This window comes from Streptopelia decaocto, assembly GCF_964273445.1.
Source record: "Streptopelia decaocto genome assembly, chromosome: 8".
NCBI lineage: Eukaryota > Metazoa > Chordata > Aves > Columbiformes > Columbidae > Streptopelia > Streptopelia decaocto.
In genome coordinates this window covers 18,818,758-18,845,393 of record NC_138662.1, presented here as the reverse complement: position 1 = coordinate 18,845,393, position 26,636 = coordinate 18,818,758, and the positions used below count along the sequence as shown (strand labels likewise).

The following is a 26,636-nucleotide window of genomic DNA, read 5'->3' as shown; positions in this document are numbered from 1 at the left end:
ACTCAGTAACATCCGAGGTACTACATAAAACACTTTAGCCGGAGAGAAGTCAAAATAACAAAATGGATTCCGTACGAGGGAGAGCAAAAGCAATTGAAAAATCAAGTAGCGAGCACAGAATTGCGAGCAGCTCCACGCCGTAGCCTGGCTGTCCCTCCTCTCCAAGCAGAGCTCCAAACATCATTATTTAAGTTAAATAGCTAGTTGTTATAGTCTATGTTGCTTCATTGCTCCCACCCCCCTCACCTCCATCCACCACATCCTCAGGTGACAAAACGCTTACAAGAACCATGTGAACAAAGCCAAGGATGTGCAAGGTTGGCAAGACCAAAGACCACGCTCTGCTGAGCTGCACATCTCCGCAGACACGGTGTAACCTGCAAGCAGCAGCTCCTCAGGAGAGAATGACGGGCTGGGAAGAAGCAATTTGTGTTATTCTACTCTTCATTTTGACTCTAGTGTTGGTGTTGACATTCCAGGGGACAGGGATCTTTGGATTACTGCAGAAGGACAAACACAAGGCAGCCTTGGGAAACTTCAAGGCCAGTGACGGCACTTGAGCAATTCTTGCTTTGAGTTAATATCACTTTGGGCTCAGTTAATTAAAATCAATAAATGCATTTGCTTTAATTTGGATTTTTGGCCTTCACTGAAAAGTACTAAGGCTTTCCTTCACAGATGCACCGGTGATAATGTCAATAATTTAAAATTAGCTAGACATAGTGTGAATATTGTCTTGGCAATATAAGGTACCTCTGAACACGGGGACTCCAGCGAGAGCCCAGGCTTCGGGATTTTGAAGCAGCTGGTGCTGTGGCTGAAGCGCAAAAACATCTCAGTCCAAACGATGTTCAGGTCTGGTCAAACACCAGAGTTTGGTAACGTTTCATTCTGGTTTCTGGGTTAACGTGCTCGAAGAATAGGGACCACCTGCAAACCGAATCAAGGATCAAGCAGACAACAATCTCTATAAAGAGCCAACTGTTGAGTCTTGCCACCAAAGTGTACAAAATTGTTAGACTGGTTCTAAAATTGTGTCATTAAGAACGGTTTAGTGCTTTGCTTAGCCAGCCTGATACCTGAGATTGTCAGACCTATGGTTCCAAGCCATTGTTTGCAACAGAAGCTGAAAGAGTTTCTCTCCCTATTACTGTCTTAAGCAAAACACAAAAATTGAGAGACATGTCTTGAGACGCCAAGATTTGACAATAGTCTGAGGCCATGAATCTACTGCAGCACAAATATGGGTTCATTTTATTCTTCCATGAAATTTGAGCTTTATCCACCTCTAAACCTTTAGAAAACACAGGTCTGTTGTGTCTTTTCCACAATACCTTCTCTTGTGCTTTCTGCATCTTCCTGGGTCTCAGCCAGGCCTGGAAGCACCAAATAACCACAAGACAGATTGTTCCTTGAGATCACCACCCAGGAGCAGGAAATATTATATAAGCCTCTTGGGCGGGCCTGTTTTTATTGAAGGAACCACCCTACTTAGCCGATGCGAAACCTTGGATGGATCCAGCAATTCAGCCAACAGCTTATCCATGTCAGCATCAGCCATTCTTAAGAACCAGCTCACTCGACTGAAGCAGTGAAAATCCTACCAGGATGGCTTCTGTTGACATACACAGTTAGCAACACTATTCTGATCAGCAAAGAGCACAGTACACATGAACCATAAGGCACAAAGGGCAGAGCTCTCAACTCCAAGGATTGAGAGATGTCCAGCCTGCTTGTCCACAGAATGGAAGAAAAAACTGAGAGGGCGACTACAAAGTAGGTGGGAATGTGGATGCACATGAAGATCCCTCTCTGATGCAGCCACCCCGAGGGTGAAAAACTGGGAGAATCCCTCCTCTGTTGAGCACAGTATTTAATTACCTAAAGGAAAACCATGTAAATAGAGTTTAAGAGACACACTTGATAATAAATCTATGACAAAAGGCAATGTAGAGATCTGTGCTTTTGAATTTATTATCTGACCTCCCTGCTGAGCATTCCTGTGCAGCTGCGGGATAAAATAAATTGGTCTAGCTAAAGAAACTGTAGGAAACATTTGAATATTCCCTGTTCTGATTTATTAACCTGTGATGCTCCTGACTGTCTCTCTCTCAAGTGGAGAAAGGTACAGTCACAGTGGACAGATCAAGACCCCAGGAATTTCACTGAAAGTGAGGAATGTAAAGGGGAATAGACCCCGGGCCAAGATTCCAGCATCGCAAGTGCAAAAGATTTGTCTTGATAAAGCTGACTAGAATTAAAAAGAAGAAAAAAAAAGAAAAACTCATTAAAATACTCTCCTGGGAAATGTGCAGCATATGACTACTTAAAGGAACTGGTTTTGCTTAGAAATACAGCCAAGTCCCCATATTTCTAAAAGATTAAAGACATTTTTATCCTTTATATCTACATTTATTTTAAAAAGCCCTCGTAAGAAACTTAGCATGGAAAGGTGATTTCAGCGCACAGGAGGCGGACACCGTGCCGTTTGTTAAAGCAGCCAAATGAAGGGCTCATCCTGGAAAGCTGCTGAGCACCAGCACTTTCTGCCAGCTCTAAAAAAGCTTCTGGCTTGCAGCACGTAGCACAACTGAACTGCGGAGGCCCTTATTCTGCAGGTTTCGAACCAGCCGGAGTCTTTCTGACTTCATTAAAGCTTCACCTGGGCAAAGGGAGACCCTGGGCTGCACGAATCCGTGGAGCCTGACGGCTTCATTGCTTTTGCTCTCACTGCAGCCACCTGAGGAAGAAGACTTGTCACTCTCTATACTACTATTGATTGTAAACCACATATAACATCATCAACAAACCTTGTGCCCTACACCTACGGGAGTAGACGTTCCCTGAGCCTGAGTGCTGGCAATCTAATTATGGTGCATTCATAAACATGCTCACCTTAGCACTTTATAGTAATTACATTAATCAAAATTAAACATTGTTGGAGGCACACTAACCATTTACTTCAGACTGAGAGTGTGTCGGGTGAGATTAGATGAGACACGTTCAGCAGACTCCCAGGGACAAATTTTGAAACAGAGGACCACCAGCATGACATCTGCAGAAAAGCAGGTCCACAACCATCTCTCATTTGCAGGCACAAACTAGCAGATGGTTTGCAAAACTAGTAAAGTGAACTTAAAGCACCCACTCTGTCTTTTATGACTTCACAAGCGTGAGTTTTGCACAGAAAAAAATACATGTGCATCATTAACAGATGCAGGTCCTAACTCTTCCACTTTGATTATTTCTTTTTAACTGCCTTGTTTCTGACGCCCTTTAAAAAGGAGCATGATGGCTTCTCACTATTTATTCAAGATCCTGAAGAAAAATGATTCCTGGTGGGTCTTGAGCTCCCCCCATTGACTTCTGAATAGCAGCTAACATTGAGGCCTCATTTCAATGCTCCGCCACTGTCCAGACAAGCTTTTCTGGGTGGGATGTTGAATCTTTACAACAATGTGGATGTGATTGCTCTCTGCTGTGTGTATGTTCGCTGTATTTTAGCACTACCACTGCTAACAGAGGTTATTGCTATGCCCAGCCCTTCCTGGGGAGTGCTGCTATTCAGCTGAAGAGCTTATTTTCCTCTTTCTTCAGGGAAGGAAGAATAATCATTCCTCCCTAAGCTCTTCCCCCTCCCTTCCTGGCCAAAGTCTCTTACAATCTGAAAGACTCTCCCAGTCTCAAACTTGGAGCACAAGAGTTTTACCCACTGTCTTACGTGCACCTTCAGCACTCTAAGAGTAATATACTTAATGGTGCCAAAATTGGTGAATGTGCCAGACTTCTGACATTATTTGCCATGAACGCTAATCCATAAGCTCTGAGCTGCAGGCCAGCTGCATGTCACCCAAATGACTGGTAGCAAATCAGGTTTTCAACAGCCTCCAGCACAGCTCAGTCTCCATCGTTGGTGTTGACAAAGGGTGTAACCACACTCATGGCTAAGGACTTAGGCTGTCTCCTGTCTTATGACTGATTTTTGTGGTAATTCAAGGACGGCCAGTTGTTATTTTTTTCTCAAGAAATAACCAGCCTCTCTTTCCTTCCTTCTACCCATGAAATGTGGCTTTGGGGAGATCTGGAGCTCCTCCTCCGAAAGAGGAAACGCAGTTTGAAAATGCTGCACCTTTATTCTTCTCCTCGTGCAGACACAGTAAATTCCCAGGTCAGGGAAGGTGCTAGAATACTATGGAAAAGAATTAGGCCATAGTTCAGGGCTTTTGTCACCATCTTGATCTATCTCTACTCTTTATTAGCTTCGTTACGGCATTCTGGATATATATAAGAGGCAGCAAGCTTAGAGAATACCACGTCATAGACAGATCTGCAGTGGAATATAAAGCTGGAGATGGGTCATGCTCGTTCCTTTTCTGACCTGTGACATGAGGACCAAGTCGGGGAACAAAAGGATCTGTTTGAGTGTACCCGAGGAGTGGTGGGAAGCCCAGGTGACACAGGAATTTGATTTTCTACAAAAGGATGACTAAAGACCTTCACATTGTTAGTTTAAAACAGTTCCCTGGTTCTTTGCTGCCAGCCACTTGCTCCTTCCGCCAAACATCTTGCAAACAACTTCATTTAGAAATGCTTCCAACATCTGCTGTCTGCATCAATTTGTCCTTTGAAGCCTTTTTTTATGGCAGAGACCATCTTACTCCATGTTTTCAGAATGGTGTGTAGTTTTATGCTTCTAAAAATGGGATCAGAGTTTTTATTATGCTAAGAGCCCTCTAGTCCTGTGCAAGAGCTGTGGAAATTATGCATATTCTATTCTATTCTATTATTCTATTCTATTCTGTTCCGTTCCATTCCATTCTATTCAGTTTCTTTGTCAGTGCCTTCCTATAACTCATTGTGCTACATTATTAAGAACTGTTTTATGTGGTTTGGTTTTTACTAATCCTTTGACTAAGGTGAGTAAGGCAGAGGAGAGGACTGTCTTAAGTAGACCAGTTGCTTTTATTCTGTTTATATTAGAGAAAACAGACCAAGGCCTTTCATGTGGAAGGTGGGGAAGTATATCATCATCCTATAAGCTCCTTGTATAGCTGCTGACTTGCCTGCAGGGAGCCACAGTTAAGCATGCTTAAACCTTTATTAAACAAGTCTTTCACACTCCTGTGTTTAAAACAGTTTCTTGGTTCTTTCCACAACCCACTTGTCCCTTCCTTGAAATCTTTTCTTGCAAACCACTTTGTTCTGAAATGTTTACTACACTTCTGCTGTTTCAGATGCTTCAACATAGTCTCCTGGTGAGTGGAACGGTTGACCAAAAAGCTCTAGTCTCAATGGAAAAAAGATATTTTGAATATTTATTACATTCTTTGACTTTTCTGGAGCTGATGGATGCCAGCTTCAATATGAAAGCCCACAAACCTTCAGAAAGGGACACAAACTCTTGAGCTTATGATATTAATTCCTGTAAGATTACTAAGGGTAATGATGTTTCTCGTGAGGTAAAAGGAGTCTGAGAAGGAGGGAGAACAATTAGCCAAAGCTAGGAACCAAACAAGCAGTTTTGGCTGGACTACGAACAAAGAACAGTGGATAGTTCTGGCCTCTGCATGTTATGTCAGGCCTTGGGAGGCACAGGTACTCTGTCTGCTTTCCTGCATGCTGACACTGAAATAAGACGTTGCAAAACTTCCATCTGTTTTACTCTGTGGGGAGTGTAGGAACTCTCAGTCCAGAACTCGTTCACCACCAACATTCAAATAAACGTAATACACATTTTTTCAAGCTCACTGGGCAGCAAACACCACAGATACATATGATCAAAAAGGAATTAAGCAAGTTAATTCAGTTGTCTCCCACTGGGCTCATTTTCATCACTGGTGACATTACAGCTTTTATATGTGATTATTTTTAGCATTAGTAAATAGCAGTAGAGCTAATCTATGGCAGGCATGGGAGGGAGCACTGGACCTACCTGCTTTGTTACAAACTTCCTATTGAACTTACTAAATCACTGCCTCTGCTTTCCTCAGCTATGGAAAATAAGTCCCGTGTCACTCAGAAGCTTGCAGGGTTTGGTTGATCAACCCTAGTGAAGTTCTCAGAAGTTAAACCAGGGCAATCCCTTACGATTGTTTACAGAAAGCTGGTGCTGCAGCTGGTAAACACTTGGCTTGCTCTGCAGGGAGAGAACCAGGTTCTGGGGACTTCGGCAGGCAGCTTGTCCTTGCCCAGCCAAAAACCCACCAAAACAGGGAATAATGGGCAGGATTCCTCCTGCTGTGTGTCCGGATCCAGGCTCTTTCTGCTCCTCAAGCCAGGACAACGTCCCCCTCCACCTTTCAGTCCTGACAGTTTCTTGGGAAGAGAGTAATCTAATCAGAGATGTGAGTAGTGATAAGTTTCATGCTTATGTAAGCAACACGTAATGGTGCTTCAGCATCTCCTTTAACCTTGTAATGTGAAAGAAAAGCGAGTTTCTTCCTGCTGTCTTGGCTCATGTGTTCTCAAGCCATTATCCATTTTATTGTAAAAGCTCCACCCGAACCCCTGTTTTCTTCCTCAGGCATAAGACCCAAGCAGCAGGTGAAGGCAGACAAGGAAAAGCTTTCTCCCTAGACTTTGCCCTGATGTATAGGGCACCGAGTGGGGACAAAACCGGCGCCCCCGCTGCGGCCCCTTGTTCCCCGCCCCGACACGGAGCGATCGCCGCCACCTCAGGACCAGACAGTCCGTGAGGCGGGGAAAGGCCAACAACCCCTGAGCCAGCCCCAGCTCCCGCCTGCCCCTTCCAGACGCTCCCCACCGGAGCTGTATGCGCTCCCCACCGGAGCTGTGTGCCCTCCCCGGGCTGTGGAGGCGCCACGGGACGAGCGGCCGCAGCAGGAGCCGGCCGGCACCGGCCATGGCTGCCACAGCGCTCCCGCCGCCGGGGCAACGCGACGCCCCCTACGCATGCGCGGTCTCGTCTGCCGCTTCTTGGGTTATTCTACAACTCTCAGAGAGGAGGGGTGGCTTAAAAAAAAATGCATGTTCCTACTTCTAGACATCACCTTTAGGTAAACATTGGAGCTTCTACTCGTGATATAAACCGACTTTTAATACTTTACAATGAATCATAGTGTGTGTGGCTGAAAGAAAGGGCGGGAAGTGGTTTTTGGCATTTTGCCACCCTCCTCTCTCCCCTCAGATAGTTCGGTCCGGCTTGTCACCTTCCCCGCTCCGGAAGGGGTGTGGCGATGCTGAGGGTCAGTGCGGGCGTTGGGCGCGCGCCGCTGCCGTTGGGCACGCGCGGGACGGTCGTGGCGCGTCGCTCCCTCAGCCGCCGGTCCCGCCATGCCGCCGCCCGGCCAGACCCCGCTCCCGGACTGGGACGGCCTGAAGCTCCGCGTACGGACCCTCATCGCGTCCCACCGCGTCATGATCTTCAGCAAGAGCTACTGCCCTTACTGCAATAAGGTGAGGCGGCGGCGGGAGCCACCCGGGCGCGCTCCCCCCGCGAGACCTCTCCTCCGGAACCGGGGCTCTGGGAGCTGCTTCCCTCCTCACGCCTCCCTGGCGAGGGCTGGGCGGGAGGCGGCTCGGCGGCCCGGCTCGGCGCGGGGGGAGGCAGGCCCGGCGCGGCCCCCGTGTGAGGCCACAGACATCTGCCCTCAGGGCGGCCCGGGCGGGGAAGTGCGGGAGGGGAGGAGGGTTGGAAAGCGAACGGTGAGGGGATGCTGCTCCTTGGGACAGCACCCTTGGGATTTAGACAGTGTAGTTTTAGCTCAGTTTTGAGGGGAAAGCCGTATGAGGGGCGCTCAAAGTCACTGGGTCTGTTCAGCTTGGAAAAGAAGAGGCTGAGGGGAGACCTCGTGGTGGCTACAGCGTCCTCACAAGGGGAGGAGGGGCAGGGGCTGAGCTCTTCTTTTGATGACCCAACTATAGAACCGGAGGGAATAGCAGGAGGATGTGCCAGGGGAGGGTGAGGCTGGGCATGGGGAAAAGGTTCTTCACCCAGAGGGTGCTGGAACAGGCTCCCCAGGGAGGTGTCACAGCCCTAAGCCTGACAGAGTTCAAGAAGAGACTGGACAACGCCCTCAGACACACGGTGTGAACTGTGGGGTGTCCTGTGCAGGGACAGGAGTTGGACTCGATGATCATTGTGGGTCCCTTCCAACTCAGGACATTGTATGATTCTGTGATCCATGCCAATTAAGTTGAGCACCAAGTGCCACCCCTTAGAGACCCCTTATCAGGCTTGAAGTGAAGCAAAGCTCCTAACAGGTGTCCTTAGCAGTTCTTTGCCATCTGAGTGAAGGGGTAGATGAATGTGTGTGAAATTCTGCACAGTGTGTTTGTTCCTTAGCTAAACTGCTTTTGTCTCTGCTATTTGCAGGTCAGGGTGCTGACTGTGTTGCTTTCTTACTTAAATTTTGACCACCGTATTGGTGTCCAAGTTGGACAAAGTTGTATTCCCCAGAGAGGAATATAAGTTAATTTTTCAGCTGTTTCTGAAATTTGAGGGAAAAGGTTGACTGTAGCAAGAATGTAAGTTCTAAATGCTGACCATAATCTGTGTTTAAAAGAAACAACACTAATTGTGATGTTTAGAGAAAAGTAACTAGCCCTGGTTCTGTGTCAATATCACTGAGTGAGCCAGAGGCATTAAAGAAAAATAGTATCTTCGTTAGAATTTTACGATACCAACATACTGTAGTCATAGCTCATACAGAATCTGGGCGTTTATAGGCATTGTGATTCTTGGATGTCTACAAAGAGCGTGTTATGAAATGTCGGTTAAAACTCATAATGTATTTGATGTGACCTTGGTAGAAAAACATAATTGGAACTATAAGGTAGAGTCCTGGTGTTTGTCAATGGAATTGACGATCAGGAGATCACTCAAAAGCTGCACTCCCTTGTGTAGATTTGGTTTGGTTCCAGTAGGTCTTGTGAGGGAAGAGATATGAGCCTGTTGTAGAAAACTTAAATGAATATATCCCATCTCACTCACAACTTAATTGAAGTTTTGGAGAAGGAAGCTTCTATGTATGAGAGGACAGGCAAAAGTGGCAGTGCCTTCTCTTCAGGAATGTTTTGGCAGCAAGATAGTATATAATAATAGGAAGCTCAAATCCTTCTAAAATTTGCTTACTTATCAACTTACTCAATGGAAGTTTTAGCAAATGAAAGTAATGCTAGGGTTGGAGTCTGGCTCAAGTCTAGTCCAGTTGACAAAAATGTTATCATTGGTTGAGGAGAAATCCTTTTGTTTAGGACTTCGTGCTGCTTATCAAGAAATAAGACTTAGTTGTGCCTGTCTGTGTTGCTCTTTGTGCTTTTAGTGATCATGATTGCTCAGGTGTTGTTATGCATGGCATTCAGGCCAATGTGTTTGAGATCATACAATGGCACAGTAACTTTTTAAACTTTGAAGCCTCTTCCTTCATCTGTTTCTGGTATTGCAGTGGGGCTAGACTAACACAAGGAGCTAAAGAGAAAAATAAACTCAATAGTCGTCCAGTAATTAAATTCCATGTTAATGTTCTTTCTTGCATTTGTTCAGAGCTTCTCCATTTTATTCTGTTTATTGTCTTGGGAAGGGGAAGAATAGTTATTTGGAGTAGGAAGGCCTTCTCTCGTGGCCCTTTCTAGGAGGGAGAGTTGAAATACCCTATATGAATTTTTGTGAAGGAACAGGTGGTAAGCTTGGGGGGGCAGGGAGTGGGAAGAGCTGAATGCTGAAGTAGACAGATTTAGTTGGTTTATTTTATTGTTTGAAACAGGAGGGAAAGGTAATAAAATGAAATAAATATGTTGAAGGTATTTTAGAGGGACAATTGGAGAAGAAAGCTGATGAGAGAAGAAAGCTACACATAAGACACTGAGTGATAAAACAGCGAAATATCTGCAACAGTGTCTTAAGAACCCCCTCCTACCAAAGACTTAGAAAATAGTGAAAGGAGCAGGAGAACAATGGGTAATGCAGCATTCTTGCTAGCTGGTCTAGTCTGTAGAATTAATGAAGTGGATATAATTTGAATGTGTAGTTACAGCTTGGGTACTTAGCTTGTAATCACGTAGTTTTGAGTTCTTAAAGGCAGACAGATATGAATAGTGTGCACTGTGCCTGTCTTTTACTGTGGATGGTTATTAGCAATGTGATTCTGGTACGATTAATTGAAAAACTGATGATGTTTAGCACCAGTGCAGAGAACACTTATGTTCTGAAGGGACCTAATTTGAGAGGTGGGAAGAATTTATTTCAAATGGATGTAGCCATGCTGGAAGAAAATAAAGATTGTGCTTTCCTTCAGAAAAGCACTGCAAATAAATTCTCTAAATGAATTAAGTAGCTGATTCTGTTCAGTTTAGCTAGTAGCATGACTAGGCAATTGTGCAGTTCTTTTTCTGCAAATGCAATTTATTGTTCAATTGCTTTAGCAAGGCAGTAGTGGAGAGGGGGTGGTGTTCAGTCAAGACAAGGAAGTCATTTGGACTTGACTGTTCTTTAATATCTTACCACCCTGAAAAGATTAATATTAAGTAAAGATAGAAATGCATTAGAAACTCATAGGTTTTTAGCATGAAAAATTGGCAAGTCTGAACATTGTGCTATGTTGAAATTATTTTAAAAGCAACAACTGGACTGTATAAAAGTTGCCACTTACTCTAGTTATATGCTATGCTATTAATATTAAAAATTACTTTCTGTATTCATGGGGGCTTCTGGTCAATTCAGCTGTAACTATTACGGAATGTTTGTTTATATGTGAAACAGCAGGCATGGGACACACCATTTTCACTTAACTGTACTGTATGAAGCTTATTTCAAACCTGCTTAGCTACCCTAATGACAAGAAAGCATCTCCAGGAAGAGTTTTCTAAAGTGTTAGACCAGTTTCTCAGTTTCAGATAAATTATTGACTGCTTAGTTATAGATTTTTCTACTATCTCTTTTTGTGAAAACTGGAAGGGTTTAGTAGGTAAATGAGGCCATTGAAGTAAATGGCTGTATCTGTGACTATGGAACCTCATATCCTGTCCCAGACACTTGTTGGAGAAATCACATTTTTAGGATTGGGGTATAAGGAAGGAAATTTCCCAGTATGCTGCTGGAGTTTCCAGCACTGTGTGGCTCAGGAGTTTCTTGACCTGAGTTTGTACTAGTTTTACTGAGTTAAAAGTATTTCGTGGATCTTTCTTCAGTTGGTCTAGTAGCAGTTGTGGTCTTTTAATTTTGGCTTTTCTGGTTTATGTATTGTATGGAGATTTACTTCCTTTTCGTTTCGAAATTGTTGTCTGGTAAATGTAGTTGTTGCTGTTTGTTCCAGTGAGTATTTCTCAGAATTCATTTCCTGTTCATCTTATCTAGATATTACTCATGATTAGTGTGTGTTACCTTTCTACTCCTCCTAATAATTTTCTTTTCCAAACTGAGATGATCTGTTATCTCTTGCCTATATCAGAGGTTTCGTAACCAACCATACACTTTTTACTTTTCTTTCTTTCTTTGTTTCTTTCTCATTCGTTAGCGATACCCAAGCATGATCTATTCATAAGTAAAAAATGCAATAGCTACTTCTAATTTGGATGCTGACATTTGTCTGTTTTGTTTTTTTTTTTTTTCTCTGTCACATATCTTCAGTAGAGAATAAAGGTTGCTTAAAGGTGGTGTCTTAAATCTGTGCTTTCTGGAGTGTGATTCAGCTACCAGGTGGAGAGACAACCAGACGCTTCTCAGAGCTGCAGAGTAAAAGGACAAGGGCCAATAAATATGAGTTGCAATGAGAGATACTCCAATGAGATAAAATGGAAATTCTTTACTGTGAGGATGGTCAAATATTGGAGCAGCCTGGAGAGGTGATGGTATCTGCATCCTGTAGAAATTTAGAACTGGAGTGGATGGTGTTTTGAGCAAACTGATCAAACATCATACTTGGCTCTACTTTGAGTAGGGAGCTGGATTGGATGACCTCCAAATGTCCCTTACAACTTAAATTATTATATAATTGCAGGACTAATGTAGTCAGTTATACAAGCAGAGCTTATTTTTGTATATTACGGGTTGACACATGGTGTGGTAAGAAACTGGCCATGTAGTTGGTACAGAATACAAAAGCTTTGTTTGTCTGCATAAAGCTGGAACTCCAGTAGAAAGCATTGGAATACTCAGCCTTTGGCACAGTAACAGCATGGATCACAGCAACATTCAAAACATTTTATTCATCACGTGTTTGACATCTTCAGGCTTATTAGATGTGACTTAGCTTACTCTTAGTGCTGTCAATAAATTTGAGGTTTACCAGAAAGCTGGTTGTAAAAGATTTCCTCTGAATGAGCAGCAACTTAGTGTACTTCATTGTTCAGTGGATTCCTCATGGACATCTAGTGCTTCTTGCGAGAGCTGTTTTCACATCAAGACAGTTATGATTAAAAGCAGCTATTTTACCTGTTGCCTTGCAATATGTATTTGCATGGTTAAGTCTGCAAATTCTATTTCAAAGTAGTAAATACTGCCAGATGTTGTACTACCTCCTGTGCCATGAGGTGTGTCGTTGTCCAGCTGGAAAGACAGTTCACAATTTTTTTAACTGCCAGTTTTACAAATAGGTGTTAATGTAAAAAAATCTCAGTTCTAAAATGCTACCTGGATCTGAATCTGGTAATGGTACACTCAGTCCATCCAGAACAACTGTTAGAACACTGTCCAGGCTGGGGAGATCTCCACTGTCTTTTAGTATGTTTTGTTGGCTTTTATTTTTTTCTTCTCTTTTTAAGACTAGGCTTGTATATAGAGGGTTTTTTGTTGGGGGTGAGGAGGATGTTATTTTGTTTGGTTTTTTTTCCCGTTTCAATTTATTGCTGACTTCTGAATGCATAAAACCTGTTTCTAGGATGTGTTCTAGTGATGCTGTACCTGAGTTTATTCATGGCAACATGGGAGAAGAGCAGCCTTTTAATGACCAAGCATCTTTAGAATGCTTCTCCTTGCTTAATGGAGAAGAATAGCAATTTAAAAGGTTATAAAAGGTAACTTACATTCTGGCATTAACACTCTCAATATTTCACAAGCAAGATATGACTGATTTAGTAAAACAATGGCAAACAAGTTAGAACCACTCTTGCCTGATCCTGGAGGCTGAGGCAGATGTTGTTAAACGGCAAACCGAAAATTAGAGCTGGAAAAAAAAAAAAGGCAAGAAATCATCTAGTCTTGTCCACTGGCTCAGGGTAAGAGGGGTTGTAGTTCAGGTACTTTTGACATGTACTTGGAAGCCGTTCACTGATGAAGATTGTCGTCTGCCTTTTCCAGTGTCCCGTTATTAGGAAAAGATTTTCCTGAAGTCTAATCTCAATCTCATGTTGCAGTTCAAGAGTGTTAGTTCTTATTCCATCCACCACTTCTCTTTTTCCTTGAGGTAGTCAATTACTTATTTACAGTTATTTTTTCCCCATCTTTATGTTAAACCCAGCTCATTGAGTCCTTATAGTAATTGTCTGCTTGTTCTAAAACTTTTCTGAAGCACAGCAACCAAAAGTGAAGGCAGGGCTGGTAGGCATGAGCTGTTGTACTGCTGAGGACACATGGACAGTATTACCCTTTCTGCAGCTTTTTATAATGCTTTATTTTTTTGCATTTGTTTTGCATATTATTCTTTATTCCTTTTCCCTTTCTTTTCTTAGTACTGTCAAGGAATCTGGCTGCAACTTTATGTTCTCAATGTTTTTCCATATGACAGTTACTCTCATGGCTTTTGGTATCTGTTGGGGATGGAGAAATCTGCAGCTAAGCAAATTGTATATGGAAACTTTTTCTTAAGAAGATGAAATTTGTACTGGAAGGCAGCTGTGGTGTGGAATGCTTAATCTGAATGCTGTTAAATAGCCTGGCTTTAAGTGAGGAACATACAAAATATACAAGTAGTGCCAAACTTTACCAAAGGCATGTAGAGCTAGACCCTCGAAGTGTAATAACTGAGACTTAAAAGTTACCTCTGTTTGTCCAACAAACAAGTTTTCCCCTGAGCTGTATGTCGTATCTTGTGAAAGCTTTGCACTGGCATTGTGTCCGTTTCTGTTGTAGGTGAAAGAACTCTTCCGTTCCATGCGTGTGGAGTACTATGCTTTGGAACTTGATGTAACTGGTAAGTAGAAAAAGAGAAAGTCTATCACATGCTGCTTAATGTAACTAAAAATGGGCAACCGTGCATGACTCTTCAAGCTGTCTTGAGCTAACTGGAGGATATAAGCACAATTAAAATCAATTTTAATATATTCAGAGATAAAAGAAATTAGGCTTCAATGTGGATTTTAATACAGGATGTGTTTTTAATATAACTGAAGGTTTTGACTCTTTCTGTACAAATCATCAACTGGTATAGGATGTGAGATCTGATTTCTCTCTGAGGAGCTCTGTCTTTTGGGGAAAAACATGGTGTTTTTTCTACCACCTCAGGTTATTTTGTGGCTTTAAATGAATTGTTAATGTTTGACTCGGTGTGTGGGTGACCTTAGGGAAAGTTGCTGAGTCACTGGAAGGGTAAATTCCAGTACTTTAACTATTGCTAGTTTAAGGCTTTTATTTTTTTAAAGCCCTACCTGCTTTAGTTTTAATGCTTGTCTAGCACCTTATGCATGTATGTACATGATGCATGTAGTTTTTAATGAAGTTTTAAGAGCAAGTAGTTCCTACCATAATTATTAGTAACCTCTTAATTGCACTGTTGATAAACTACTGATTCTATATTATCAATTATTTTCTGTACAAAACTTCGTTACAAATGCTTTTTTGAAGTATTGGTGCTTAAGCAGTGCTTGGAAAAATGTGCTTATTTATTGGTCCAAAGCATGTCTTCTTACTTTTATAAAAAAGTTGTTATACTGTGACCTCATGATAGCCCAAGATATGCTAAGTACAATGCACAGTCATTTTTTTCTGGAATTAGTCCTAATAAAGAAAGTATTTCCCTTACAATTGCTCTGATTACTGATACTAAATATATATGTTATTGGAGTAAAAAGATTTTAGTCAAAATGACTACCATAAATTCTCATACCCACATTTACTGCTCAACAACTGTGAGATTCAAATTGAGCCAGTGTGATTCAGATGACTGTGCACTTGCACACTCCAAAACAAGTGTGTCTGATCTCGTGTGATACCTGCAAAGATTTTTGTAGTAGTAGTAGTAGTACCATGTGACACTCAGGAACAAACTGATAAGAATTCAGGAAACACAGAGACTAAACTGTCTTCAACTTTACTCTGTCCTGTAGAATTATAGTGTGAAGCACCAATTTATCCTCTGGATTTAAGTGTGCTCTTTTGAGAAGTAGATTTTGAAGGCTTATGTTCAGGAAGTCTATAAATGAGATGCTTACAATTTTCTTGGCAAGCCTGCAGTATATTACAGTCCAAACCTTAAATACTTCAGGTTGTTTTAAATCTCCCTTCTTGAAAATTGTTCTGTAACATAACTGTTTGTTTTGTTCTTAGATGATGGACCCAGTATTCAGCAAGTCTTAGCAGAGCTAACTAATCAGAGGACAGTGCCTAATGTATTTGTGAATGGAACACATATAGGTGGCTGTGATGCAACTTACAAGGTAACTTTTCTTTAAAAATCGTCTGAAAGTAGACAAGACTACTGAGTAAATTTGCTGTTTGCTCATAATTAAATTTTGTGTGACATGGTAGACTGGGTGATCTAGGTCAAAAAAGGCAACATCATTCTGTTTTTGTTTGCTCAGAAATGTGTGTGATAATTTGATTTTTTTTTTTTTTAATAGGCTTATCAGGATGGATCACTGCAGAAACTTCTTGGGGACAGCAAAGATGTAGAACCCTATGATTATGATCTCATTATTATTGGTGGTGGCTCAGGTGGACTTGCATGTTCCAAGGTATGACGTGAAAATTGCATTAAAGAACAGGTTGTACGTGAAACTTCTTAAAAATTAGTGTCTGTATTAATCACAATAGTATAAATCACTCTATATTTTGATGATTATTACTGTTCAACTTGTTAATTAATGAATCAGTAGTGGTCTAGTAATGTGCTCACTCAAGAGATCATGGTTTGTGTGCATTAGTTTCTAGCCAATGCCCATTCAGGTCTTGATCCTAATAATAGGTTTTAGATTCCTGGCTGAGGGCAGAACCAAAAGTTTAAGTATCTCTTCTCATATGTAATAGGCAGGCACTTTAACACTTCCAAACAGTAATCTGGAAAACCTAAAAGCTACTCTTGAAGTATTTCTGGCTGTGGAAGATTCAGGATCACAAGTCATCTAAAATGAAGTGCTTTCAGCTGTTCTCTCAAGGAATGGACTCACTTTTTAGTTCTCTTTCTAGTGTCTTTTTTAGAAATGGTGGTAGAGCTTGTGTACCTGTTACACAAATAGCTGTTTTTCAGAGTGCCTCAGGACCTAAGATGCAGATTCAATTTTCTGTAATAACTGAGGGATTTGAACCCACACTTCACACCTCTCAGCCAGGTATCCTAACCATCAGTTTATGGTTTGGGCATGATAATGTTATTCTTGACAGCCTTGGCAATTGCTGTACAACGATAGTTAAGCATGCAACTTTCACTAGATACATACAAGAAAGGCAGGAGAAGATGGCATGTTGTATATTGTGAGTGTAAATGAGCAGACAGGCTTTCTTGGTCAGGCAAATGCTCAGTAATGCTGACTTGTCTCTCTGTATTTTATAGGAAGCTGCTACCTTGGGAAAGAAAGTAATGGTGTTAGATTATGTTGTTCCAACGCCTCTTGGAACCTCATGGGGTAAGTTCTGTTAACTTGTATTTTATTATGTTTGAGTTGTTGAGATACATATTGAGTTGTTAGATACTATGGATTTGTGTTCTTAGAAATTGTGGCTGAATTCCTGTAATTCTAGGACATGGGATAACAAAGGAGTTGTTTTTCTTGGCTTTTCTGGACAGTTATTTCTGTGCATTGCTAATTCTCAGTTGTTTGTCAAATGTTATTCCAGTTCTGTTCACTCTCAAATCGTGTCCGGGTAATATTAATGTGTGTGTGTGTGTGTGTTTGCATTCTCATGTGTTGGGGTTTTTTGGAGGGACTTTTAGTTCTTCTACTTCTCTTTCCTGGACAAATGATCTAGGCTACCTCTAGGACAGTGTGACTATGTGGCTATGTATGCCTCACACAGGTAATAACATGGTTCTTTCCGTCTTAGGCCTTGGTGGCACATGTGTAAATGTAGGTTGCATTCCTAAGAAGCTAATGCATCAAGCAGCACTTCTGGGTCAGGCGCTCCAAGACTCGAGGAAATACGGGTGGCAGTATGAAGAACAAGGTTAGTGAGACCACAGAGCACAGACCAAAACATTGTACAGATGAGACTGAGCTTAAGATCGTTCTGATACTTTGGACATAGTAAACTAGAGGGAGAGGTCAGTCGTTTTCTTGGGTGAATCAGAAGGCGTCCTCCTCTTTGAGTCACAGAAACCCTTAGGATTGAAAGCTAATTGTGTTTTGTTCCCTATATCATCTGAATTAAATGAAAGATCTTCATATAGTAACAAGTTAGGTAAAGACTAATATGTATCCTCACTACTGATGATAATGATGTTTTCTTAGCATGATGTGCAACGAATAAGGCTTTAATTTTTCTTTAAGGGTTCATTGCATTTCGATTTCCTTAATTATTAAAATAATGTCTTGTTTCAGTTAAACACAACTGGGAGGTCATGGTAGAGGCGATTCAAAACTACATTGGTTCTTTAAACTGGGGATATCGAGTGTCCTTAAGAGAGAAGTCTGTGACATACCTCAATTCTTACGGAGAATTCATTGAACCACACAAAATTAAGGTATGTGCTGTGTTTAAAACATTTTGGGGGGGGGGGGGAAACTCATGTTCTAAAATGACCTCTTAAAATCCCACAAGGAAAGGGCTTCGTCTTGACATTGCCAACTTCAGTCAACTGAAATTAAGAACTCATTTGTGAAATAAGTTATTCATTCAGATTATAATTGTACTTTAGTACATGCCATAGTGTTTGCAGCCTTAGTAATTGTTATGTAAGACTAATGTGGATATCTGTAAACTTAAGTCTTGCTTGGATAGAGTAAGGTGATCTCAGTTGGTAACTTCATGACTGAGGTCAGCAGTCTGAGTCACGAGGGGGAGACAAAAAGAAAAGCTTCAGCTGTACGATTTTGCTGCTTGGAAAATCTTCATACTGAAGCATAAAAAGCATTGAAATGAAATTCAGATTAAGCACTTGCGTAACAGCACTGCTAGAACCTTATGCTGTATCAGCATAAGAATTAAACTGTCAGTTTTGCAAGACAAAGCATGTGCTGCCAGTCTTGCTTTAAATTATCATATTGCAGCAGGGTTAACTTAGAAGAACTGCATATTCAAGACAACTGTTTGGTTCGGTGGGTGTAATTGTCTGTTTTCAATATGAGCTTAGGAAGGCTGAACTACATGTGTTTCAAGAAACTCGCACTGAAACAAAAGTAGTATACTCAACTTGCCTCATCTACCAGCTGTTCTAGTGTCCAGGTATACAGGTCAGCTACTTAAGTGTTCTTAGTCTATAAATGAAGTATAACAGAAACTTTGAGCAGGAGGTTGGACGAGATGACCTCTTGAGAGCCCTTCCAACCTGAATTACTTGATGACTCTATCAGAAGGAAGTTTCCCTTCTTCTGTGTTGGGAAATAACTAAAGAGCAAGAATAAAGGCTGGATTTTGAGAGAGACACATGGGCAAAATGAAATTTCCCAAGACCAAGGTGCTCTAGATGTCAATTTAGAGAGCCTCAGACCCATCCTTAAATGAATTCAAACTAAAATCATGTAACTAGATACTTTTGGGTTTTAATTTCTACATTAGTCTAAGAACCACTTGCTGTTCTTTTGTCACTAGCATTGTGTTTGCCTCTTACTGGAAGTGGAAGGCAAAGGAGCCTTAATTTGTTGTGGCTTTTTATAATTTGAAAGTTGTTTGTTATTGAACAATCCAATCTAAACGAGTTGTTGAAATGAGCAGGATTCAAAGAACAAATGTTTTTAAGTGCTCTAACTAATGTGAGAAAAGCCTGGTAGTTTGTGGTTCAAAGTTGTTATTCTTCAGTGACCCATATGGCTTCTCTGAATGCATTAGTTCTTGTTTGAAACTGCTTGTTCTTGATTCTTAAATATATCCAACATATTTAAGGGAAGCGCTACATAACTTTTAAACGTTTACCTTAAAACCTGTACTTATGATAAAGACTTTTTTAACTGTGTTTATATAAACAGGCAACTAACAGGAAAGGACAAGTAACCTATCACACAGCAGAGACTTTTGTCCTGGCAACAGGAGAAAGGCCTAGATATCTGGGTATCCCTGGAGATAAAGAATACTGCATTACAAGGTGAGATGAAAAGGCGTAATAGGCTGACTTTTATCTGCTGTAGTGTAACAAGCTTGTGTTGAAAGAACCTTGTAACTTGCACTTCTTTCCTTTTAGTGATGACCTCTTCTCCCTGCCTTACTGCCCTGGCAAGACTCTGGTTGTGGGTGCTTCCTACGTGGCTCTAGAGTGTGCCGGATTTCTCGCTGGTCTGGGTCTAGATGTCACAGTCATGGTGCGTTCCATCCTCCTTCGGGGCTTTGACCAAGAAATGGCAGAAAAAGTAGGTGCTCACATGGAAACACACGGTGTAAAGTTCATCAAGAAGTTTGTACCTGTTCAGGCAAGTCCTTTCTTTGTTTCTTCTCTCCTTGCAAAATCACTTTAAATAGCACATGCAGAGTGTACGTGCTCTCTGGGAAGGCTTTGGGGTCTGTACAAGAACAAATGTTTAATGAGATTAAGCTTTGGTTTTTGGTTTGGGTTTTTTTACTGTTGAATGATAGATGAGTAGATCTAGGTTTGAAGTGACTGTGTAAGCGATCTCTGCTTCTTAAGGTTTTTCTAAGCATTTAAATATGTATGCAGGTTGAACAGCTGGAGGAAGGCATGCCAGGAAGACTCAAAGTGACAGCAAAGTCTACCGAGGGACCAGAAATCCGTGAAGAAGAATATAACACTGTAAGCATTTCTTGATTTGAAATAATTGAATATAGCAGCACATGGAAATGTATTAAAATACTTTAAAAGTTATTCAGGAAAAAGGTAAAGGGAAGTCTTCCTTGAAAATTTGTTGACATAAATTACTGGCAGAAAAAAATACATGAAAATTCAATATTCATGTTCAGTTGAGCCCTGTCAGCAGAATGGGTGAAGCTTTACATGCCTGGAATTTAGTTCATGTGAACAGTGTTTTTGCTTTGATTTTTGTTCTGATATTAGTATTTTGCTGTTTGTTGCATCTCTGAAATAAGTTGCACATGAAGGAGCCTGAACTGTTGGTGGCTCTTTCAAAAAAAGTCACTTCAGTTGCATGCTTCATCATTTTTTTGGAAAAAAAGACCAAAGGAAGTGTTACGCTGCTTATACTTTCCTCACATAAAATTATTGCATTTAATTTTGGATTTTTTTTAGGTTTTGATAGCTGTTGGTCGTGATGCATGTACCAGAAATATTGGCTTAGATACAATTGGTGTCAAAATCAATGAGAAGTGAGTATTGCTCAACTCCCTTAGACCATGGAATGTGATGATTTTTTTTAACCTTTTTAACAGTACCTAATGATACTATTCCTTTTTTTTTTTTAAATCATAACTTTCATACCTGGCAATTATGTGAACCTTTACTCAAATCCAGGACAGAATAGGTTTTAAAGTTGCCCATTAACTTTAATATGTATTTCATAAAAGAACTGTTCTGAATTATACCTACATGTTGGCCACTGTGCTTAAGGAATAGATTTCATATATTCACCTAATTTGCTTAGAAACTGCAGTTTAATATTGTTAAATTAAATGTTTTATTCAGCTCATGTGGCAAGTTAATCTAGGGATTTAAAGAGGCAGCAAACTACTCACTTCTTACACATTTAACTTGTTCTTGTTTCTCCCTGGTGTCAGTGCAGAACTGGTGCAAAGGAAAAGGCAGGATTATGTTGTTCAAAAGAAAGCTGCTGCAACCTGATTTTAATTTTTCTAACAACTTACTAAGCCAACTTACTTAAACGTGTGAGTGAGATTGCAGCTCTTTTTCCCCATAAGGGAAAATGTACATTGCAAGCTGTATAATAATAAAATAAAAGGTCGTAAGTCTAAAGATGTCTGAATAACTTCATTGTGATCAAACACGTACTGTTGCTCAGGTCAAATCTGGCCCACTGAATAACGACTTCAGCCACAAGTCAGAGTTTGATGCTCTGAAGAGCTTGCAGGTGAAGTAGAAAAGGCATAAGCATATTTAATAAAACGTGCTCTGTAGTTAGAATTACATCTTTCTAGCAGAAATTCTCCCCTCTGTTTTTTGCTGAGCTCTGAGAAAGGTTATGGTACTGAACTCTCTTCTCTATTTTCTGTTTGTTTGAAAGGAATGGGAAAGTACCTGTAAATGATGAAGAGCAAACCAATGTGCCTTATGTTTATGCTATTGGGGATATATTGGAAGGAAAGCTCGAACTTACTCCAGTTGCTATTCAAGCAGGGAAGCTACTAGCCCGCAGGCTTTATGGTGGTAGTTCCACAAAGGTAAAGCTATAAGAACACAATTTCAACTTATTTCTGTTTTTTGCCTCAAAATTGCAATAGCACGAATTGATTTGTCCACTTGACTGTGGGCACTGCAAATGTTTTGTTAAAAAAAAATGTGCTTATACAGCTTTTCGTGTTATATACTCTATAGAAATTGCATAGTCTAAATATAAATTTTGTTTTTTATTTTTAGTGTGACTATATCAATGTACCAACGACAGTGTTTACTCCTTTAGAGTATGGCTGCTGTGGGTTACCTGAAGAAAAAGCCATAGAAGAATATGGAAAGCAAAATCTGGAGGTGAGAGCACTCAGCACTTGTTCAACTTGTAGCTTGAAAATGTTGTTTTTTCTTGGCCTTGCCACTTTGCACTCAAAGCATAGCGTTAAAACGAGATTACAAGGTTAACTGGGCACGTCTTTGATTGTGGAAGTGCTGTCATCTGGTTAACAAGCTATTGGACTCCCAGAAATCTTCAGGAGGCCAAACGCGGGTTGCAGAACTGTAGGTGTTTGTTGTCATGGATTAAAAGACTTATTACTGAAGTATATCAAACTCCTGTGGTGAACTGTCTATTTTCTGCTTATTCACTGTACTTGAATTCAGAATGAATTTCCTCCTGACCTTTTCTTGCGGCTGTAGGAGTGTCGGGCATCACTTCCCTCTTTTATGGTAATTTCTGGCTTGTGCACTTCTCTAAAGGGTTTCATTAAAGCTGTTTGCGTGCCTTGTGTTTAACTCCCTGCATCTTTCACACACACTGGGCATTTAGCTTCTGCAGTTCAATGTTTTGCAGAGTAGGTTTAAATGAAAAGTAGCGATCAGTTTTGTACTACTGAAGCACATCTCTTTCTGAAAGTATGATCTTAAAGGCTGTTTCTTATAGTTGTTGCTGTTTTAATCAAGGATTTGAGTCAAGTCATCCTTTACTGACTTTTGGAGGATGGATTGCTTGGGCTGGGGAGGGCAAAAGTCACTGTCTTGTTGAGTATATGTTACAAAAATCTAGTGACTTAAAGGTCAAACCACCTATTTGTAAAGACATTAAGATTTGAATTGTGTCTGATTCAGTCAAATTCTGATGCTTTTTTTCTTGTCATCCTCCCAGGTTTATCACAGTTTGTTCTGGCCACTTGAATGGACAGTACCAGGCAGAGATAACAATACTTGTTATGCAAAGATTATCTGCAATAAACGTGACAATGTAAGTAGCAAGCTGGAATGGATATGCTGGGTTTATTCTCGGAATTTCTTTTGAGACCAGCCAAAAGACTAGTATCTTTTATTTGGCCTGTCTGTGGCCAGCTTTACCTGTTTTGTGAACAGAAGCAGTTGTTTTAAGAGGTCTAATCAATTTGGAGAGAGCTGACTGTTTTGTTTTGATGTAACAGCTGTTTGAGCAAGTGGTACCTTTATACATTATGAAACATCATCCTGAGTTCAAATTTAAGGACAGATTTGTGAAGCAATTTGCTGAGGTTTTTCTTCCAGGTGGGTTTTGAGCAGCTGTACTATCTGGTGTCTTGCTTTAGGTTTTTGGACCTTGTGGTTTTTGCCCTTTGCAGAGTGCACAGTTTTCCGTGTTTAGTAGAAACTTGGAAAACATGTGGTCGGTCTTAGAAAATTCAGTAATGAGAATTTTTAGTCATCAGTAAAAATCAATGCAAATGTTGTCCAGTATTCTTCCCCAAAACCATCCGGGAGAAGAGACAAACAAAGGAAGATTTTTGGTGTTTAAAATTACTTCAGAGAGAAGCAATGTTATGATGAAACAGTATTAAGCTAAGAGAGAAGGAAGCAAGCTTACTCTTTTCCTTAGCAGCCCACCTAACCTTTCTCAAAGACTACGGAAAGGCTCAAAATTCTGCTTTTATTGGAGCCTTACTGGGGAGGAAAAGAAAACAAACAACAAACTCAGTGGAAGGAGAGACTTTATTTAGATTTCTAGGTGAAAGTGATTTTTTCCTAGGATGCTGGGGAAGAATGTAAGGTAAATAGGGATTTAAATCACTGTTATTATGAGGAATTTGTATGCTATCGTGCAAGTGATGGCCAGACCTGGCCTAGGACATCTGAAAGTATGGGAACATCCTGCGAAAATGTTTTAAAATGTTCTTTTACTCCTCTTGGTAAACCAATTAATGAAACAAATTGAAACAAATCACGCTGCTGTCTTTGGAGTAGTTTGTTTTTTTTAAAGACTCTGCTATTGACTTGCTTGTATAACATATAATTTTTAGCGTAGTGGGAGTTACATACTAGAGCTTTTGGTAAACTTTACCTAGTACCAATTCCTGCTTTTTCTCACCTGTCTTAAAGAATCGTGTGATAGGATTTCATGTTCTTGGACCTAATGCTGGTGAAGTTACCCAAGGTTTTGCTGCTGCAATAAAATGTGGTCTCACCAAAGAATTACTTGATGAAACAATTGGTATCCATCCAACTTGCGGAGAGGTAAGGAGGGGACAACTTCATTGAAAACCTGCTTTTTTTTTTTTACTTAGATGCAGGGAAAGAATACTACATTGTATTGCATGAGATATATTCAGTATTTGTTTAATGTCTAACCACAAGATATTAACGTGTAATAGAAAATGTGTTAATTGTGCACTGCAACTTACTTTCCATTGTAACAGTTCAGAGAAATCTAGTGTTACTTTACAAGAGGAGAGCAATAGCAACCTGGATGAAAATACAGAGCAAGAGTAAATGAGCTGTTGTTTTGGTGTCTTACAGGTGTTCACTACAATGGATATTACAAAAGCTTCGGGACAAGACATCAGTCAAAGGGGCTGCTGAGGTTAAACCTGCTGTTTTACGTGCTTTCATGTTGTGCACGCTTGGTTCTGTGGGAGCCCTAATACATCCAGCTGCTTTGCAGCAAAATAAACCTCCGCATCAGTGCCACTGCACGTAGTGCAGCTGGGAGTGGTGCCTTGGTGAGGCTTCCTCAGTAAGTAGCGTTGCAAATGGAAGCAGTAATACAGCAGGGAAATCTTGAACTGTAAATCCTGACTTTGCTTGGACTCAGCACTACGGTGCTTTTTTGACGTTCTGGCTCGGAACCTTATTTTGAGGTGAGCTACGACTGATGGCTGCCATGCAAGGTTGGGACATCTCTTCATCCGGTCAATGACTGAACTCCTCCTGAAGGAAATTCTTACATTGCACAAATTAAGGCTAATGCTTCTCGGCTCCATTGTCTTGTACAAATGCCTGAGACAGAGGACAAATGTGTAATTGAATGATTCGTGTCAGCAGTTTACAGTTGACTGATTTATCTTTTTTGATGCATTTTGTTTTACTTAATTGTATATTAATTTGAAGCCAGATGGCACAAATAGGATACAGTGTTGAGCAGTGTGGTTCAAGCACTTGTCTCTCACCTCAACTAGTCTAAAACGTCAAAGAAATCTAAGACATCACTGTTCACATGCATAGTTTTGTGATGTCAGGTGATACCATGTCTTTAAGATGAAAAATTCAGCTGTGGGCATCTTAGGGGTCAGGGTTGAAGACCATAAGTGCAAGACCTTGTCAATTTGCTCTTACTGTTTATATTCAGTGTTAATAATAGTCTCAAATCCGGTCTCAGCTCTGTAATGTGAAACAACACAGAACCCAGAAATGTCTGTACTCCCCTGTGGAGTATTGAGGTCTTAGAGGAGCAGGGTCTGAGAGGGATCTGTCCCACCAATACAGCAGGTGCCTGCCCGTGATGGTAATAAGCGTTGTATAGAATTTCTCTTTGCAGCATGTGTTGCAGCAGAGAAGGATGACTCGGTGTGCTGTCGTGCTTTGTGTAGCGTTGTGTACAGTCAGTACTCTGAAGCTTTCTTCCACCCCAGCATTCTCTGGGGGAGCTGTGCTTAAACTTGGCTTAGTTTTGTCCAAAGAGATGTTTTGAAAGACTCTTCTGAACATTGTATGATAGTAAATGAACAGTTTTTAACTATTTAATCTATGATGTACCATGGAATTTGAAGTTCAATAAACAATGTGCACAACACTTGGTGGTGTCTGACCTCGTGGCTTTATAGGCTGCAATTGAAAATTCGCAGTTGCTTACTGAATCTGCTTTCAGCTGAAGATCTGGTTTTCTTCTAGATCACTGATAATTATGGCATGATGTATCTAGACTGTAGCACTTGAAACAGCGGATAAACAGCAGAACTGTGTGGTTTTTCGGCTTATTGGTGAAATTTATACTTTCCAGGTCTCAGAGTAGTTATGATTATATTTACTGTAGACTTAGAAAAAACTTAATCATCAAATTAGTAGATGGCTTTCCACTTAGCATGAATTTTAATTGTATTTTGAGCACTGTAATCTGTCTTGAGTAACACTAGCAGCCAGGTGGCCTGTGTAAGAACTGTGGGGGCAAGTCTGAAACAAAAGGGGCAGCTGAATGTCCCATAGTAAGCCTTGAAATGCCAGAATAAGACATGAAATATTTTTTCCTGTATAACCATACTATTTAACGCTTCAGATTCTTGCTGTTCCCCTTGGAGTGGCTTTTGACAGAGTCTTGAAGTGTCTACCTTTCTTCAACACATCTCAAATACTGGACAAAAACTCAAAGTTGTTCGGCTTTTATGTTTTTTTTTTTCTCTAAACTGGAATTCTTTCATGTTTAAATCTGTGCGTGTCGAGCCTTCTCCAAATATTGGCAAGGGAAAAATTCCTGGATGTGCCTCAGGAGAGGTGGGAACAGCAGGGGAAGGAAAGGTCAAGTGTTTTAACTAAAAATAAACAGTGTGTCTAATGAAGCAAACCACTTTATTTGTGGGTTTGCAGCACTATCTAATCTATTCTCAAGGTTTTAATTCAAGTAAATGAAGAGACAAGAACTCCTTAAATGAGCTTTATAATTGGCAGTACACAGTGTGTGTGTTATGCGAGTGTGTGATTGAACATCTTCAGCTCCATTAAAGTATACGAACTCAGTTTAGAGCTGAGTTGTGTAGTTTCTAGTGCTGCCTCTAAAAATAGCAACCATCCTTCAAGATAATTTCATTGCATGACAAAAATAGGAGCAGTCCTGTGCTCCAGAGTGTTACAGTGACA

The 26,636-nt window shown here is 40.7% G+C and overlaps 1 protein-coding gene across 1 annotated transcript; it reads left to right on the top strand.

Annotated features, from left to right (window-relative positions):
* Nucleotides 1–7,198: 7,198 nt before the first annotated feature.
* Nucleotides 7,199–25,578, top strand: TXNRD3 (thioredoxin reductase 3). The gene is made up of 16 exons (XM_082060493.1): nt 7,199–7,416; nt 14,027–14,087; nt 15,440–15,549; nt 15,733–15,846; nt 16,662–16,734; nt 17,153–17,272; nt 17,647–17,789; nt 19,231–19,346; nt 19,443–19,668; nt 19,914–20,006; nt 20,460–20,536; nt 21,409–21,565; nt 21,762–21,869; nt 22,678–22,773; nt 23,889–24,023; nt 24,306–25,578. Exons 1-16 carry the CDS (start codon nt 7,294–7,296, stop codon nt 24,366–24,368), a joined length of 1,815 nt encoding a protein of 604 aa, XP_081916619.1. The 5' UTR covers nt 7,199–7,293; the 3' UTR covers nt 24,369–25,578.
* Nucleotides 25,579–26,636: the final 1,058 nt, after the last annotated feature.

Bases quoted from the DNA above. Each gene is read 5' to 3' on its own strand.
- TXNRD3 (XM_082060493.1), top strand. From the start codon at position 7,294: ATGCCGCCGCCCGGCCAGACCCCGCTCCCGGACTGGGACGGCCTGAAG. The intron at 17,273-17,646 runs GTTAGTGAGACC...GTCTTGTTTCAG, and splicing joins GTGGCAGTATGAAGAACAAG to TTAAACACAACTGGGAGGTC. The intron at 21,566-21,761 runs GTAAAGCTATAA...TTTTATTTTTAG, and splicing joins ATGGTGGTAGTTCCACAAAG to TGTGACTATATCAATGTACC.